Genomic DNA, 18,264 nt, shown 5'->3' on the forward strand with positions numbered 1-18,264 from the left:
AAGCAGACGCCTGGGCACAGGACCAACTTCGCCAAGGACTACGTTTTCCCTTTTCGCTTAAGGATGGGCTACTTTGCTATAGAAATCGTGTTTACATCCCCCCAGGACCGGGCAGGGAAAAAACACTTCGTCTGTGTCATGACTGCAAGCCAGCAGGGCATTTCGGGCTATTTAAAACCATGCATTTGATCCTAAGAGATTTCTGGTGGCCCAAGATCCGCAAGGATGTGGAAAAATATGTCAACACCTGCCCAGTATGCCAGCGCTCCAAGACAAGAAGAGAAAAGCCCTCAGGGCTTCTGCATCCCCTCCCTACCCCATCCCGCCCATGGGAAATAATCTCTGCGGATTTTATCACTGATCTACCACCTTCCTGTGGATTCACCACGATCCTAGTGGTGGTGGACCTTTTCACCAAGTTAGCCCATTTCATTCCCTGTGATGGCCTTCCCACGGCCAAAGAAACTGCAGATCTATTCCTCCAACATGTTTTCAGATTGCATGGATTGCCCAAGAGTTTGGTCACAGACCGTGGGTCCCAATTCACCTCTCGTTTCTGGAAAGCACTACAAAAACTATTGGGCATAGACTCTCGTTTATCTTCGGCTCATCATCCCCAAACAGATGGGCAAACTGAGCGCACCAATGCCACTTTGGAACAATACCTTCGCTGTTATGTGAACTACCAGCAAGACAATTGGGCTTCCCTGTTATCGCTGTCAGAGTTTGCCTACAACAATGGGGTCCAGGCTTCTACTAAAGAAACGCCGTTCTTTGCAAACTATGGCTTCCATCCACGTTTCTTTCCCCCTGTCATTGAAACCTCGGAAGTTCCCGCAGCAGAGGACTGGCTGCAGGAACTCACAGCGGTGCAACAACTCTTGCTCCAGCAATTAAACCAAGCCAAGGAGGACTATAAACGTCACGCGGACAAACATCGCCAGCCGGGCCCCGAAATCAAGGTAGGAGACCGGGTTCTTCTGTCCACTCGCTTTTTGCCCTCCCATCGCCCTTGCCGGAAGTTAGATGCCCGTTTCATTGGCCCCTATCCAGTGGTGGCGCAACTTAACCCCGTGACTTTCAAACTCCAACTTCCGCGTTCAATGCGCATTCATCCAGTGTTCCACCGCTCCCTGCTCCTTCCGGCGGATGGTGTGCGCCCTGATACAGACCGACCGGCCCCCCCTCCTGTTTTGATGAATGGGGAGGAGGAGTTCGAGGTTGAGGACATTTTGGATTCTCGCTTTCACCGCCGCCGCCTACAATATCTCATTGACTGGGTGGGTTTTGGCCCCGAGGAACGCTCTTGGGAAGACACTTCCACAGTCCATGCTCCTGATCTAACCCGCCGCTTCCATCAGACCTATCCCGCCAAGCCGCGGCCTCGCGCCTCGGGGAGAGAGTCCCGGTTTGAGAGGGGGCTTGAGGAGGGGGATAGTGTGATGAGTCATGGGCCATGTAGTCCCGTTCATGGCACTGTAGTCCCAGATGAAGAGGAGAACTTGGGTTTTTCACCGTCTCAGTCAGAATTGGAACCTTCCCAGCCAGATTTGGGAACCTTGCACCTGCAAGAGATTTGTCTTCCAGAAATCTGTCAAACAAGCCCTGAGTCTAAATCTCCTGTGTTTTCTCGCCACGAGTTTTGTAAACAACAGAGAGGAGTTCAAGCGGCCTCTCGTAGGAGTGCTAGGATAGCTGCTAAGAATTCAGCTGATTAAGCCTGCTTTCCATGGGAAACCTTAAGGAGTCATGCATCTGGACTCAGAGATTAGCTTTCGTTTCTGGTTCCCCAGAGAACTGCTCTTTGGTGGGAAAACTAGACCCTATTTAGGTGTTTTACCCACAGAGGGATTTTGCGGAGTCAATTCGTCAGCTACTGGAGTGAGTTGTGTGTGGACAGCGCGCTCCGTTTCCAAGCCTCGTTCCTGTTTCAAGCCTTGTTCCTGATTCCAAGCCTTCGCTCCGTTTCCAAGCCTTCGTTCCCGTTTCCAGCCTTGTTTACCTCCACGGACCTTGCCTTGTTTTCCAGGACTCAACCTTGCCTTGTCTTCCGGATTTTGCCAAGTAATTCCACGGATCTTGTTCTCGCTCCTCGTTCCTTGTTGCCTTGTATCAAGCCTTGTTTCAAGTTATTTCCTAGCCTTGCTCAAGTTCATGGACTAAAGGACCTTGTCATCTCCCCTCACTTTGCCTGGCAAAGTGAGTGTTTCGGTTATTGGATTACAACTTTGGACCTTAATATTTCATATTGGACATTGTTTTCTTGGACTAATTTTGACCTTCCCTGAAAGGTCTACTTCTGGACTATTTCATACACTTGCTTTTATTAACTATATATATTTCCTTAATAAAGATATTAGATAGATTCTGGCCTGTGTATGGTTTTTGGTGCTCTGAAGCCTGGGTCGTGACAACGGTAAATGTCTGGGTCCTCTTTTTCTGCTGGGACTTCTACTGTTCTCCAAGAATTCTCAGATTATTGCCAGTGGTTCTGAAATGACTTCTGCTAGTTCCTTCAATATGAATAACTTAAAATCCAGACTTATTAAAAGCAATGCAATGCAAAATAATTACACAATTGACAAAACAAGTAATCATAGATGTACGCAGCTTCTGAAGTCATAGTTTTGACCACTGCTACAATCCCTCAGTTCTTACAATAGCACTCATCACCAACCAGAATTTTAAGTGGAGGTCCAGTCTTTCTCTGGCTTAAGGTTCAGTTTGCTGTCTCACTTCTAGTTCATCACTACACTCAGACAACAGTGCAGCACTTCCATATACTCCCAGCACCAGGCAAAAACAAGCAACAGGGACGACTCTATCAGCATAACGATGACATTTCCATCCAAATCTTTAGAGGATTACATCCTGCAGCTTTACACTTACACAGAACAGCAAATATGCTAAAATGAGACTATATGGATTTGGAGGAGTTTTGAAAGATGGCTTTCATCTTGTGGTGTGTACATCACCCCACTGTTGATGTTTGTTTGCATCAAAATGGAAAAAGTCTTTATTTACACACAAGAAGGAACAAACTATATATGTGTGCATAGCATAGGAAGTGGCATCCCTCCAAATTATTTCTAACTATTTCAAAAACGATTGCCTTTCTTTAGCCCTAGTAATTATATTGGTATTCACAAAACTAAAGCTCAAAGAGCAGCTGTCTCTATAATTTTTTCCTGATATATCAACACACAAGATGGTTCGTCATGTATTTACACATGAATATTTGAATTATTTCAAGGGTGTGGGTGTCTGTCTGTATAGATTCACATGAGTAAATGACTCTTTATATCCACATTTTTATAGTATGACAATACTTTTAAAATATGGAACAAGCCCGTGTACCAAGAACTATCAAAAATATAATTACAACAGCAATTAAAAAACACATGGACAGCACAATACTGAAGCACTCCTCAGAAACAAATCAGCTCAGTGTAATTTACTCTCTAACAAACATACTCAGTATAGCAAACTTATTAGGAAAAGGTCTTACTAGATTAAGCAGGACTTACTGCTGAGTAAAACTGTTTAAGATCAGGGTGTAAATTCCAAAGAAGTCAAAGAATTTTAACTTCTTGAAGAACTGAGTAATAAAAGCACCTGTTCAGAAGAAAGCTTATAAAATCTCTTGTTTCCATATACCTATGGATGGCTACATATACATATGTCTGTTTCATTGATTTAATACATTTATTTGGATGTGACTCATAGTGATTTTAAGGGAGCTTGTTCACATCAAGTATGTTTATATTTGCAAACTTATGCTATATCTAACTTTCTGCAGATTTATATCCTTTATGCTCAAAGACATATGACAATGCATACTGATGTCACTGCATAGTAATGCCTAACTACAAGCTTAATGTTTTAGATGAGCGTAGTTCAGGTAAGAGTGTTTAAAGTCACACGCTCTGATGGGGTACATGGTTCACCCTATTACTAATGCTATTAGTAATGGTATTTGAATCTGTACACTAAATTTACAACCAATTCTCAGTTCCCAATGTAAGGTCTTAGTATGTGCCCTCCTTGGTTTAATCGAAATGTTCACATTTGTGAATGGCGAGAAAACTTATGCAAAGCAGCAATGTTTCAGAACAAGGACCATCCTTGAACCACAATGTGCAACATAGGACTCAGTTTAAAACTTCCCTGTGTTTTGTCTCTGAGACTGTAAGGAATAAAAAATAGGCATACAGAAGAGTATGGCTATTAGATAATTGAATGATGTTATATGCTGTGTAGGAAAAAGCTAGTCTTGTTGAAATCTCATCTTCTACAGAATTACTTAAGACAGAAGACTTATTTAGATGTTGGTCCTCAATTGCTGTCTTTCTTTTTTGCCTAAAAGGGCAAGAAACAAACAAATAAAAAAGAAACAGTAATAAGCTCTGGATGCCAGATATCCTTTGAGTCATTGCCCATGTATCAGTCTTGTTCCTCCTACTCACCTCATGCAGACCAATGATGTAAAGGATACTACAGGATGAAGACTCAAATTGCCACAGTGCCTTTTCCCTCTGCAAAAGCTCTATTGCATAGGCCACATGTAGCCCTGAGAATTACTTCATGCATCTCTCAAGTTTCCTGTAACATCACCATACCAACTGATGCCATAAGGCGAATCAGAGACCAGACAGACACAAACATGAGTTAGGAGGTCCAGCCATAGGACATGCCAGCATCCTTCAGAAAAAAAATAACCTGGATTTCCCTCTGCAAGGATGGGCATCCAGACTTGCACATGCATTTGCCTTTCTCCTGGTCTCTCTTGTTGCTATTGTGGCAGCAGCATATAGATCAATGTGAGCTGGAGACATTCAAAAAATGCAGAGGGGAAGACACTAAACAGAGGCAGCAGATGAAAAAGATAGAGGGCAGAAGGAATAATACATTACATTTTCAGGAATTTGATGCATTTACAGAAGACCAGCACTATGCAGAAAGTTTGCATGTACATGATACACTGAGAAAGGGGAGGATTGGCTGGAGTTACATAGAGAGAACGTGGGATGATGAGAAAGGAAGTGAAAGTGTGTGATGGGACATGTCCTGCACACCTCCAGTCCATGAGAATGGTCTCTGATATACTATAGACAGTGCTGCCACTAGGAAACTGTGGTGGATGCAGTCCACCACAGTAGAGTCTCACTTATCCAACCTTCACTTATCCAATGTTCTGTATTATCCAATGCAGTCTGCCTTTTAATACTCAGTATTTTTGTAGTCAATGTTTTCAATACATTGCAATGTTTTGGTGCTAAATTTGTAAATACAGTAATTACTACATAACGTTACTGTGTATTGAACTGCTTTTTCTGTCAATTTGTTGTAAAACATGATGTTTTGGTGCTTAATTTGTAAAATCATAACGTAATTTGATGTTTAATAGGCTTTTCCTTCATCCCTCCTTATTATCCAACATTTTTGCTTATCCAACATTCTGCTGGCTCGTTTATGTTGGATAAGCGAGACTCTACTGTATATATAAAATGCTGTTTATTATTTCAGCTGACTTTTTAAAAATAAAATTCCCTGTAATTAGTTGTGACAACAAAAACAGTTTGCGTGAACAAGCTTCCATGTACTGTTTCAATATGTATGCAAAGCTCACACTCTATACTGATTTGATTTTGAATCTTCTAATGCTCATAGGCTATGGTCAGAGATGTCATGATTACTCAGTTACAATGACATTACAAATCATGTAGCTTCGTCTACACTTGCTATAAGCACATACTGTTCTGTCTGTTGTTGGTGCCTTTTTGGTCACGACTTTTGTCATTACATTCAGTGATATATAGAAATAACAATTTGTGAAAATCATTAGCATAAAAACATTACTAAGGATTCTCTATAGTCTGGAGGAGATCTGGAGGAGAGTGACATCCTGAGTTACCACACTGGTGGCACCAACCACTTAATACAGACTTCAACGTAAAAGGTTGTGCTGTTCTTTGAATTTATCTTCAGGTATAATGAGCAGACATTCAGCAAATGCAGCTTTTCTCTGGACTGTATCTTTATTCCATCACAAGGGTACTCTAGCTATCTTTCTTCATGTCATATGAATATTAAATCCATAGATATTAAAGATATTTTGTTTCCATTACATTAATTTTGCTGGTGCTTGTAGAAGATGTCAATGAAGGATGAACATGATAAATAACTCATTGACTCCCCAACCAACAGAGAAAAAGTCAATGCATAGTTTTGAAATAATAGTTCTCCAGTTATTGAAAAAGCATTTGATCATGTTTAGAGAAGGTATATTTCCAATACTGTCTAGATTTCAAAAATCAGATGACTTTGTTATTTTGTAATATGTATGTTAGTCAAAGGAGTAGCACTATACTGTTGCATAAGGACTGTGAAAGTCATTAGTAGCAATAATGAATTATAATGATGATGATGGATGGAAGTATGCATTAATTATAACGTTGAAAACTATTCCTATTTACATATGACATGCTCCAGATAAGCTGTTGTAGAATGTCTTAAGATTTAAATGTTGTTTAAAAAAGGTTTGTAGCAACTTCTAGGGAAAGGATGGCAACTTGGAAAGCACCATGTTGCTAAGAAGGAAGGTGATGGGGCTGACAGGAGGTTGGATGTCATATCTATTGCTAACCTGGAAGCCAGAGATATTTTGGTATGTGTGCGTTTGAGAAAGAAAATTGTGTTGTCATGTCATAATACAGCAAATACCCCTTCCACATGTACAGAAGCAGCTTTTTTGCTTTTATTTCTTCAAACATTTTATAGCAGGATCACGACATTTGAATGGGGGCAGGATTAATCAGGATTCAGTCCTACAATCTGCTAATAATGAAAACAAAATCCTTAAAGAACATACATAGTATTTTTCCTTCAATTTGTGTGTGTTATTATTACTTCTAAAAACCCCAAAATATGTGTGAATGTGTGAGTGGATTCCATTGGAAAGTATTGCATTTGATGTGATGTGAGGTAATGTGCCATTGTGTAATGGCCTGATCCAAGGGGCAAATCCTCATGTGTGTAAATCAGAACTGGTAACAAGAACAATCTGTTAAAACAAGATCAAGTAAAGAGGGTTGTTGTATGTTTTCCGGGCTGTATGGCCATGTTCCAGAAGTATTCTCTCCTGACGTTTTGCCCACATCTATGGCAGGCATCCTCAGAGGTTGTAAGGTAAAGAGTTTCCAGGTTAGAGAATACCATGGTTTCCAGCCTTAAATTCCAACACTTTTATTTGTTGAGATATGGACATTTTCTGTCTTAAAGTTCCGAACATAGCCAGGTAGGAGGGAGTTTCAAATTGCCCTCTGAAAGGCATCCCTTTGTTTGGACTTGAGCAATACAGGTGGGTCAGCAATAGCATCAGAGCCAGCTTGTAATAGCAATACCCCATTCACAGCCAGGGCTGAGAGGTAGGGGTAGGAACAAAACAGGCAAAGAGAGTGGCAGGCACTTCCGAATATCTCAGGGAAAGAAGGACGGATCATTCCACAACAGGATTTGAAACTGATCAACTCTCTTGCCCAGCCATCCAGAGCAGCCGGCTAAGTCTCTGTGGCTGTCAGCTTAACTCTGCTGCTGGTTCCTGTGTGGTAGGGGAGTTAAATAGGACACAGACTCGGAGAGAAGCAAGCCTGTTTGCTGGGAATTAAGGAGGCAGAGAGAGAGAGAGAGAGAGGAGAGAAGGTGGAATCTGGCCAGAGCCAAGGCTGGCAAAGAGAGCATCTCCAGGTAAACGCTCCTGCTTTGTGTTGATTTTTTTGAAAGGAGAAGAGGGATGTGCGAGGGGCAATTCAGGGGCTGGCTCAGAGCCTTGGGTGGGAGCTCCGAGCTCTGGCAGGCACAAAAGGACTTTAGGCTTTGCCTTTTGGAGGGAAGTGGAGGGACAGATTCCAGATCAGGTTTGGGGAGGAAGGTGATAGGAGTGTGTCTCTCTGTGTGTGTATGTGTTTAAAGGAGAGGACCAACAGCAAAATTTTTGTAAATATTCCTAATATCTTTCACCCCTGTGTTCTTCTGCCTGATTATCTCTCAAAAGCTTTCGGGAACCGCACCAAATCCTCTCGCCCTCAGTGCTGTGTGAATTTAAGAGCCTTTGGGAGGATTTGATTGCCCATCGAAATAAACGAATGAGGGCAAAGTGATGGATGTGGACCCAGCTTCGGGCATATCCTACAAATCTAAAAATAAAGCCAAAAGGAGACATAAAATTTTCCAGGAGCAAGGTGGTTTTGGGGGGGGGGGGGGGAGGAAGCAAAAGGAGGGGTGCGGGGAGGAAGCCTGATGCTCCTGGGCTTTCTTGCCCACCTGAGCCAACAACTGGGGGGGGGGGGAAGAGGATTGCACCCCCTAAATGAACATAAAAGATCAGGAGGAGGAGTTGCAAGTGATGTTTCCCAGAAACGGAGACCCCTGCCTGCACCCCTCCTCCTGTTTTGGGCATCTGAAGGGCAAGGGGAGGACCTGTTGTCATGGTGTTTCATTATGATCATCAGGGGGGGAAACTGATCACCTTGGGGATTTCAATTGAGGATGTGCGCATGTACTCACCTGAAGTGTTCACACACCTCCTTTAAATTAAAATGTAATTCCTACCATTCTCTCAGCACTTCCAAAAACCCACTTTTGATTCTTCAGCTACTGTATAATTAAGATTCCTTTCCTTCACTTCTTTGCTCCCCTTCCCCAGTTTCCATTGTGGGAATTACATCCACTTTGCCATCCTGGAGGGATGCTTTGCCCCAGGGCCATGGACACACATATTCCTTAGTTTCAGCACATCTGGTCCCTACAAGCCTCACCATAAAAGTGTGGCATGACAGCTAACCATGTGAGGATTGCTAGGTTAGGTGGTATATTTAGGGCTTATCTAACCTTATTCTTAAAACTTATTGGAAATGGTGTGGACAGCTTTGGAAAGTGTGAAGAGATCTTAGCGATGCCTGACTCATGTAGATAGATACCACTGGATTTTTGGACACTTGATTACTGCCAGATGAATGTATGAACTATTGAAGAGCATTATGCTTGAAAGCACATGAAAGATCTGTCATATTAGGACATCAATATTGTTCAAACACACATCCTACATCATTTAAAGTTGCAGTCATCATACAGTGGATAAAGAAAGTTTATATTACTGAGTAAGATGGAGAGTACAGCTAAATCAGTGGTGTATAACCTGTGGCCCTCCAGGTTTTTGGATTTCAGCTCCCAAAATCCCTGACCATTAGACAAGCTGGCTGCAGCTTCTGGGAACTGGAGTCCCAAATACCTGGAGGGCCACAGGTTGTGCACCACTGATCTAAATCAATATAGTCTACACCAGGCATGGGCAAACTTTAGCCCTCCAAGTGTTTTGGACTTCAACTCCCACCATTCCTAACAGCCTTAGGCCCTTTCGTTCCCCCCCCTAAGCCGCTTAAGCGGCTGAGGGGGGAAAGGAAGGGGCCTGAGGCTGTTAGGAATGGTGGGAGTTGAAGTCCAAAACACTTGGAGGTCCAAAGTTTGACCATGCCTAGTCTATACTAATGGGCCATGGCTCTCTAGGAGGTCACATAGGAATCTTCCCCAGACCCAACTAGAAATGTCAGGTATCAGACTTGGAACCTTCTTCATGAAAAACATCTGAAACGACTCCCAGAGTGACTCCTCAAATATTGGCACATATCTGGGATTAAACTGCCAACCATATTCAAATCAGAAAGTGGACATTGCCCAGGGGACGCCCGGATGTTTTGATGTTTTTACCATCCTTGTGGGAGGCTACTCTCATGTCCCCACATGGAGCTGGAGCTGATAGAGGGAGCTCATCCACGCTCTCCCTGGGTTGGATTTGAACTGGCAACCTTCAGGTCAGCAACCCAACCTTCAAGTCATCAGTCCTGCCGGCACAAGGGTGTAACCCACTGCTCCACTGGGGGCTCCTATTCTGTACAGTGATTTTTTTGAAAATCACTTTAGAGATTTTTTTTTGAGAATTCTGTACAGTGATTCTCAAAAAAGTGGGTAAGAAATTGAAAACAAAGATCCAGTCAGGCATGGCGTGCCTAGAGTGGAAAAGGAGTATCTGAGATCTTTCTGCATAATTAACTCCACTCCTGTCAATAAAGGCATGTTTATTTGTGATTTGTTGTCTGCAATTAGCTCATCTTCCCTCAAGAATGCATGTCTACTGCAGACCCAATGGATTGTTTCCACTCTAGAAGTGTTTTTTTTTGTAGACAGAATATTCTCTCCATGTCGCACATTTACAGCTATTGCGATTTTTGTTTCAAATGTAGATACAAGGGATGTTAAGAAACATTGGCCATCATTGGCTATGTTTAGTGACTGACACCACATAACACTACATTTAAATCCCTCCCATCCATCTCTTGGCATATACCTCATTGTACTACACTAAAAATACAGTAGAGTCTCACTTATCCAACATAAACGGGCCGGCAGAACGTTGGATAAGTGAATTCGTTGGATAATAAGGAGGGATTAAGGAAAAGCCTATTAAACATCAAAGTAGGTTATGCTTTTACAAATTAAGCACCAAAACATCATGTTATACCACAAATTTGACAGAAAAAGTAGTTCAATACACAGTAATGCTATGTAGAAATTACTGTATTTACTAACTTGGCACCAAAATATCACGATGTTTTGAAAACATTGACTACAAAGTGCGTTGGATAATCCAGAACGTTGGATAAGTGAGTGTTGGATAAGTGGGACTCTACTGTACTTACACACTGAACATTTCCATATTGTAAAACTCTGACACACTTTCACTGATCTGGCCATTAAAGCAGTGTGGACATCTCTTGGTCAATAGATTTCAGCCATTCCTGCTCTCTGTCTTTAATTCATGAAAACCCGATTTTATCATATCCATTTATGGTATATCTGCTACTCAGAGTGCAATTCACTCTGGGTGAATTACCCCACTCTTCCCCCTTCTCCAGCGATTGGGACACAATACTACCACTGCATATAGATATCCTAGAACAGTTGCTGGGAATGCTCTAAAAAGCCTGGAAGCAACATACCACCTAACACTACTTTTGAGGCACTTCTACTGCCTTCCAATCCACCATTGGCTATTTTAAGCACTCTTCTTGCCTTAACAGCCAGCCAGTTGTACTAGAGTTTCTTCCAGATCTATACGGATGATTCTGTTAGACACCTGACAGCCATATGCTTTTGCTCTGCTTTTGTCTTCCAGATTAGTCAGATTGTTGTTCAGTCCTGGAAGAACGCGTGCCAGCCTGGCAGGCAGGCACAAGCTGCGGTGGGGAACGAGCGCCCATCATGCTGTCTCTGAGTGGAGGCCACTGGTGCAGCAACAGGCTCTCCTCAAGATGGAAAGAAACTAGCTGTAAGTATTGTCCTGTTTGTTTTCAGACGGGGGACCACTCTCTGCTTCTCAAATAATGAGTAAAAAGGTGTGGGGACGGAGAACAACCAGTGTTTCCCTTTAATAACAAGAGAATTATAATGCTGGTCTAGTTCTCAGACCTTTTCTACACAAAGAATGACAAGAAGTGTAATTTCAAGGAGAGACCTTACAATGTGTTCATGGGTTAAAACCAATAATATGTAACCAAACCTTCTGTACTGAATGGACTTGAGAGCAGCAAAATTGTGGATACCATTAGCTCCTAATACCAAAAGAATATACAACATGTTTGAAAAGTTCACTAAATGTTAACAATCAACACTTATTTTCTAAAATGTTCTTTGTCCATATAGCACCAACCCCTGCCATTCATTTTTCAGTGGCATTTTAGTTCTCTTAAAAACAACAAGCCGCAACTGCTGTTTTATATTACAGGGGAAAGTCTCAGGGAATAAAGCTTAGATGCCATATTATTATGTACAAAGGACTCTGAATGGGGCAGATGAAATTTTTAAGTACTACTAGTAAGAATTTAACACTGATATGCTCACTAAAAAGTGTGCAAGCACATCTCGACTCCCCTTTTCAACTAATAACTTCAACATGAATCTATCTTGCCCACCGTAGAGTGCCAAATCCATCCTGGAGCCTCAAATCCAGAGCTGGAGAATGATGAGACTCCAAATTAAAAGCAACGGAAGTAAAAGGGAAACTAAGTGTACTTCAGTGAACCATCAAGCAATCTTTGTAGTGCATTGTGAAAAGTGTTCATTAGTGAGGATACATGCCGTGAATCCAAGCAGGAGGTAGAGACTCCCTTCGAAAGGTGTGACTAGAGGTCAGAATGCTAGATGTCAATGAAACTTGCTAAGAGAATTAGTTCCTTTCGCCCACAAGTCTTGCCTTTGTTATACACCCTTGCCTTTTAGAATGCTGTTATAAATTATTTACTCTAAATGCCACTGAGCCCTAGCCTAATCTTATATTCCGAGATCATCTTACTAGAGTCCTGAACACCCCACACAGTAACATTACCTTTTCTTGACATACAGTATGCCAAATATTTCTCTTAGACCATTGTTTAGCAGCCATCACTGCTTTTCATGGGAGGAAAACTCTCTAGCTGTTCTGTTGAACACTCACAAGTAAAATGAATTTTGAGATCTAATTGCACTTACCTACTTTCTTACTAAATCAGACCATAGACCAATTAAAGTTGGAGACTGTGCTTCACCAGGAGTCTATGTAACAGGGACCTTCTCTCTATAGGCCATCATTTTGATGACATAAACTATGAACCCAGGTTTTTAGAAGGGGTAGAAGTACATCTTCACTAATGATGGTACTCCACAGGAACATAGTTAAATACAAGAAAACGGAAAAACATTTGATTAAATGAACACGGAACAGTGGCTCCCATATAGCATTTCCTGATATATTCTCACCTTTCTGTACTTAAAGCAGCTAAATGTCTCTCATCATACCCGGTAGCACTGTATTATTAATATGGCACTTCTGTCAAGCATCCAAGAAAGACAGGATCACCTGAACGATTCATGTCACTTTCCTTTCCTTCTTGCTCTTTCAAGCATCATTGTAGTTCTATAGAGTGGGAGGCCTCAAGGGGAATTAAATACTTCTGGCCAGACAATATCAGCTCTGGTGCCAATAGGATCTCCTTTCAGGATACATAGCATCCTTTGTGATATCTGTGGAGATGACCTCTGTTTGGAAATAAAGCAGCTCTGAGGTCTCAGAAAGTACACCCCAACCCCCTTGTTTTGTTCCTACTTTCCTTTATGACAGACGAATATAGCATCCTGAAATCGAATCTCCTATAGACCTACACAAAGAAAAATTTCATTCATTCTGAGGAACAAATTTATGATCAATCTTACAAATTAAAGTTCCCCTGTTTACAACTTTAATATTTTAAGGACCATATCACTTCATTGAACTAATGCCAATGTTTTAGGTGCTAATGGAAATATTGCATAACGTATCAAAATTATAAATAATAAAGGGGACAGAAGTTTAACTGTGATTTAGAACCACCAACATACAAATTTGTGGTCCTAATCAGTGACTTTGGACTTAAACCAAATCCAAAATCTGCGATGTGTTTAGAAAATATAAACAGATTGAAATTCATGTTTTCAAAAATACAGATCAAAAGGAGTAACTATGGAGCACATTTGTCTTTATGGTAATTAAAATCAGCTTTGTCAAAGGCACAGGCAAGTAATGAAGTAGAAACTTCTGTCTTAAATCAAATAAATGAAGCAACTAATCTCCCTACCAAAAATTGGGTTGAATTTTTTTTAGTTATAGTTGTCTTATTCCTTATGGGAACCATGAGACAGTACCTTCTCTTGGGTGGAATCATGTCTTTGGAATTTACTGCATGCTGCGTTCTGCCCTTTGAGTATGGTATTTGTTGACCTTAAGGAAATGATGCAACACTTTTTAAGGGTTGCCTTTCATATCTTCATGACCTTTAGTTGGTATTGGTTATAAATTCATAAACTGTATTTTGGTAATTTGCATGCAACTAGGCCTTTTTGACACATGAACCAAAATATGCATTTAAATCAAGGAGCTGCTGGACTCCAAGTCATCTTTATCCATTATACTTTTCATTATCAAGAAAACACCAAATGATAATTTGTGCCCTAAACTGTATCCTAAAGGCATTCAGATATAGTTGTCTTTTGAATGTTGTGTATACATGGTCTGGATTGTCCCCCAAATATGTTTGACTCCATTTTATCTATGATATTGGAGTGCCTTGACATTAGGGCAGCAAAGCCCTTTGGAGCATAATGACCTTTCTTCTCCACAATACTGTAAGGATGTTTACTCCTTAGTCCCGCTAGCTAACGAAAGACTGGAAGGAAGCTCACACAGTGGGAATCCATCTGGCAGTATAAGGACTCATCTGTGAGAAAGCTCATTTGGCTCCCAATCTGATTCATGTTATTATCTGAAGACAGAAGGGGATGCTTTGTTTTAAAGTGAATATACGACTATTCACATGAATAGAGGAGTTAAAACAAAGTGATGACTGGTGAACTAAAGCTATAACTAAGAGATCTTGGGTCAGGAAATAGATTCTGCTCAGTGTATGGTGAAGATACTTCTGCAATTTTCTACAATGCCAGATAGTATGCATAAATGAAGCTGTACATCAATATAGTCACTGAGAATGTTATAATCTGTATTTGTTCTCTTCTGCAGTGCTTGCCTGTTGGCTTTCATTCTGTGCAGCAGAATCCCTCGTTGGTTGTCCGTCCTCTTGCAAGTGCAACAGTGGTACTCTGGAGGTAGACTGTAGTGACTTGGGCCTTTCATCCATCCCCTTAGATATTCCTACAAATACTAGGACCTTTTTTTTCCTCAACAACCAACTAAGCACTTTGTCAGGACAAGATTTTGCCAATCTCTCTGCTCTCCAGAGACTGGATCTTTCCAACAACTTTCTGGACCAACTTCCTGAGAATGTGTTCAGAGACTTAGTGAACCTCACTGAACTACAACTGAGGAACAACAGCATCAGGAGTTTGGACAAAGATATTCTGCAGAACACTGTTCTTCTGCGTCAGCTAGATCTCTCCATCAATGGACTTGCTCAAATACCTTCAGGCATTTTTGATGACCTCCCTTCTCTTCGTTGGCTCTCTCTCAGGTCAAATCGCCTGCAGAATTTGGACAGAGTAACCTTTGAGCCATTAGTCAGCTTGCAGCAGTTGCAAATAGGGGACAACCCCTGGGAATGTGATTGTAACCTCAGAGATTTCAAATACTGGATGGAATGGTTTTCTTATCGAGGTAAGTACTATTGGGGAAAGGGTTGGTTATTAATGAAGAAAATTCTTCACAGCTATTCTTTTATGGCTTTAGGGCGCTTGAAAAAAACACACACAAAGAAAAGAGAAACAATTTGGAATATCAGGCTGACCTAAATTCTAGTTGTTGGATCAGGAGAATAGTCACAATGTATTGTAATCCAGCTAAATGGCATTGTATGTAACACTAAGAAGGCACTTGCTATCTAAACAATACCATATGTATGATGTATGGTATTGTTTAGGTAGCAAGTGCCTTCTTAAGCCATTGTTCTCTTGGCAAAGTATGACAGTCACCCGGCCTCCCAGTAATAGATTTATTTTGAGGGACTCAAATAGGGAGAATATTAAATCTGATCACTTAGAAATTTCTGAACTTACTGATTGTAGATCATCATGTTGGAAAAAGACTACCAGAATGCACAGAGAATGGCATCGAGTGTGTTCAGATAGTTTTCATTAAGAGGAGGGTTCAAGCTGATACAAAATGCTTAAAAAAAACAGGCTAAAAACTAGAATTTGTTTTCTCTGGCTAGGCTTTTGACCTCATACAACGTGAGCATAGCTGTACCATTCACATGCAAGATGCTCACAGCAAAATGTGACTTCTAGACTTTTACCAGGGATTCCCCCATTTAGTTCTGCAAAGACAGGATACCAATGTCTCAAATGTCACTGATAATGTGTTAATTGGAAGTAACCTCTGAGTCAATTAATTGGCAATGTGTTTGACATCACTGGATGAATAAGAAGTGTTTCTAACTGCTAGCACACCATCTTCCGTGATTACAGTTTTGCTACTTTTTTTTTTTTTTTTGCAACTGGCTAGTTATCTTTTCAAAAATTAGTTTTAATTATTTGTGTTTAAACTCTTAATCTATGAAAGCTCATTTCTGGGACTAGTAGCAGTTTTTTGGGACATCCTCCTTGTGTTGTACTGAACAAAAGGTGAATGGTCAAGGATGGAGGCTTCAACCACTTTATGATTTTTAATAATGGATAAAGAGGATTCCTATTCTAGCTAGAGATTGTTCAAAAGTTTGACCTGTTGGGGTCTAAAGCTTTCTACTTCCATGGAGAAGAATCTCATTTCCATAAGACTTGCATTTCCACTTTGGTGATTCAAAGGCCACGAAAGCATGCTAAGCTAAGCTGCTATTTTCAATGTCTCACTGGATATTCCACAAATAAATGATCTCTATAACTTGAGATTGTAATGTGACTTGTACTTAGACAGCTAAAAAATGCCCCTTGGTTATTCTCTGAAATACCAAGTCTCTCTGTAATATTATGGATAGCGGTCTGCAATCACTTCAAGATTCAGCAGGATTGTGATCTGGCAACTAGAAAAATACAGATATAACTCAGTTACCAAAGGAGATCTATTCTGGAATAACTACTTTAACAAAAGAATTGTATCCAAAGTAGATACAAAAATGAAGACCAGTTCAGTATATTTCACCAATGTTTTTATTCAAAGCTACCAGTATACACATGGGAAATTAAACAACCAGTTCAGGTCAGCCTTGCATAAGTAAACAAAAACAGTTTTAATCTTCTACAGATCTCTGGAAAGCTTCTTTTAAAACCCACAGATCTATGTGTTTTTAATATACCAGTGAGGGCTTTTGAGAGCTACATCACTCCTCCTTTCTGTTTTTCTGTTCACTCATGTTCTAGAACAGTGGTTCTCAACCTGTGGGTCCCCAGGTGTTTTGGCCTACAACTGCCAGAAATCCCAGCCAGTTTACCAGCTGTTAGGATTTCTGGGAGTTGAAGGCCAGAACATCTGGAGACCCACAGGTTGAGAACCACTGCTCAAGAAGCAGCTGCGGTTACTTTGTCTGTAGTAGACAGGCACAAACAACTAGAGGAGCATTGAATGCGGAGAAGTATATCATTTTTCCAAGCTCAAGCTTTATTGCACAGTTTATTACAAACATTTGGTTGTAATTTGGCAATTGAATATCTATGTTTCTCCATTCAGTCACCACCAGTAATACAGTTTAAACATCCCATCTATATAGAGGACTAAAGGGAAAAGGTGGAGGGATTGATCAACAGAAAAGGACTCTATAAAAAGGGTCTTCTCTACCAGAGGCTTTGTTAACTGAGGTATGCCTGTAATTCTCTTCACCACAGAAGATCAATTAAAGGAGAATCTAATTTTGATTCCTGTGAATATGAATCTTGATCTCAAAATTCAAGCTTCCATACTTGGAACAAAAAGGGATTGTAACTTTTTCTGTTTGTCAGGATGATTGCATACATTACTTTATATAATTTCTAAAGGAGTTACCAGCATCATTTGTTTCCTGGCAGAACTTGATGGAATCTGCATGGCTAGTTGTCCTTTCTCAGGTGATCAAGCCAGAGCTGGGGGAATTATATCAAAGAATATAGTTCAGAGGTTTGCCAATTTATTCTGACTACATTTTCTGTGAACAATTGTTCTGAAAATTAAATATGGCTAGAAGTGGCCACAGTTAATTTAGCTAAAATTGTAGCCAAACAGGCATGGTGGTGGTGGTGGTTGTTGTTTGAATGAGGAATTTTCACCTCTTGTTACCTTCTCCATGTTCGGTTATGTTCTGACAACTTTTATGAAAACTATATATTTGTTGTCTCTAGGCAGAATTTGAGAAGTACTGGTGGAGGGCTTGGGAATTATGATGACTTTAAAAACTGCTCAGGACTTTGTGTTCTGTTCAGTTGGCATCAACATCACAAAAAGTGCAATAGGATAGAGGGGATAATAGGTATGGCAGAGTGACAAATGCAGAAGGATTTCATTTTTGCAAAGAAGCTCTCAAGGCCACTTTCTCTCAAGTACCCTTGACTGTACAAAAGCATGGTAAACATTCCTATTCTGTGACTCTTACTCCCAGGAGTAAGTACTGAGCACTGGAATAGTTCTTGATGTAGTACTTCAGCATCCTTCCTTCAAAGCATGAAGATTGGAAAGCCATGGCAACACAATTTGCTATCAGAAGATGGATCTGTCACTCACAAAAC

General features: G+C 40.8%; 2 protein-coding genes across 7 annotated transcripts in view; one reads left to right on the forward strand and one right to left on the reverse strand.

The window, feature by feature from the left end:
• The window catches only part of cacna2d4 (calcium voltage-gated channel auxiliary subunit alpha2delta 4), a 228,961-nt gene that overhangs the window by 93,461 nt on the left and 117,236 nt on the right, over window positions 1-18,264 (reverse strand). The window lies entirely within an intron of this gene.
• The window catches only part of lrtm2 (leucine rich repeats and transmembrane domains 2), a 52,233-nt gene that overhangs the window by 27,059 nt on the left and 6,910 nt on the right, over window positions 1-18,264 (forward strand). For 2 of the 3 annotated variants that reach the window (XM_008110462.3, XM_016993612.2), the window contains 2 exons: window positions 11,231-11,383; window positions 14,642-15,232. In XM_008110462.3, coding sequence (XP_008108669.2) covers window positions 11,317-11,383; window positions 14,642-15,232 — 658 coding nt within the window. In that variant the 5' untranslated portion in view covers window positions 11,231-11,316. Of the gene's footprint in view, window positions 1-7,605; window positions 7,747-11,230; window positions 11,384-14,641; window positions 15,233-18,264 lie in introns of those variants that run through there. The other variant, XM_008110463.3, reaches the window with a different exon arrangement.

The sequence above is a fragment of the Anolis carolinensis genome, chromosome 5 (genome assembly GCF_035594765.1).
Source record: "Anolis carolinensis isolate JA03-04 chromosome 5, rAnoCar3.1.pri, whole genome shotgun sequence".
NCBI classification, from domain to species: Eukaryota; Metazoa; Chordata; class Lepidosauria; order Squamata; family Dactyloidae; genus Anolis; species Anolis carolinensis.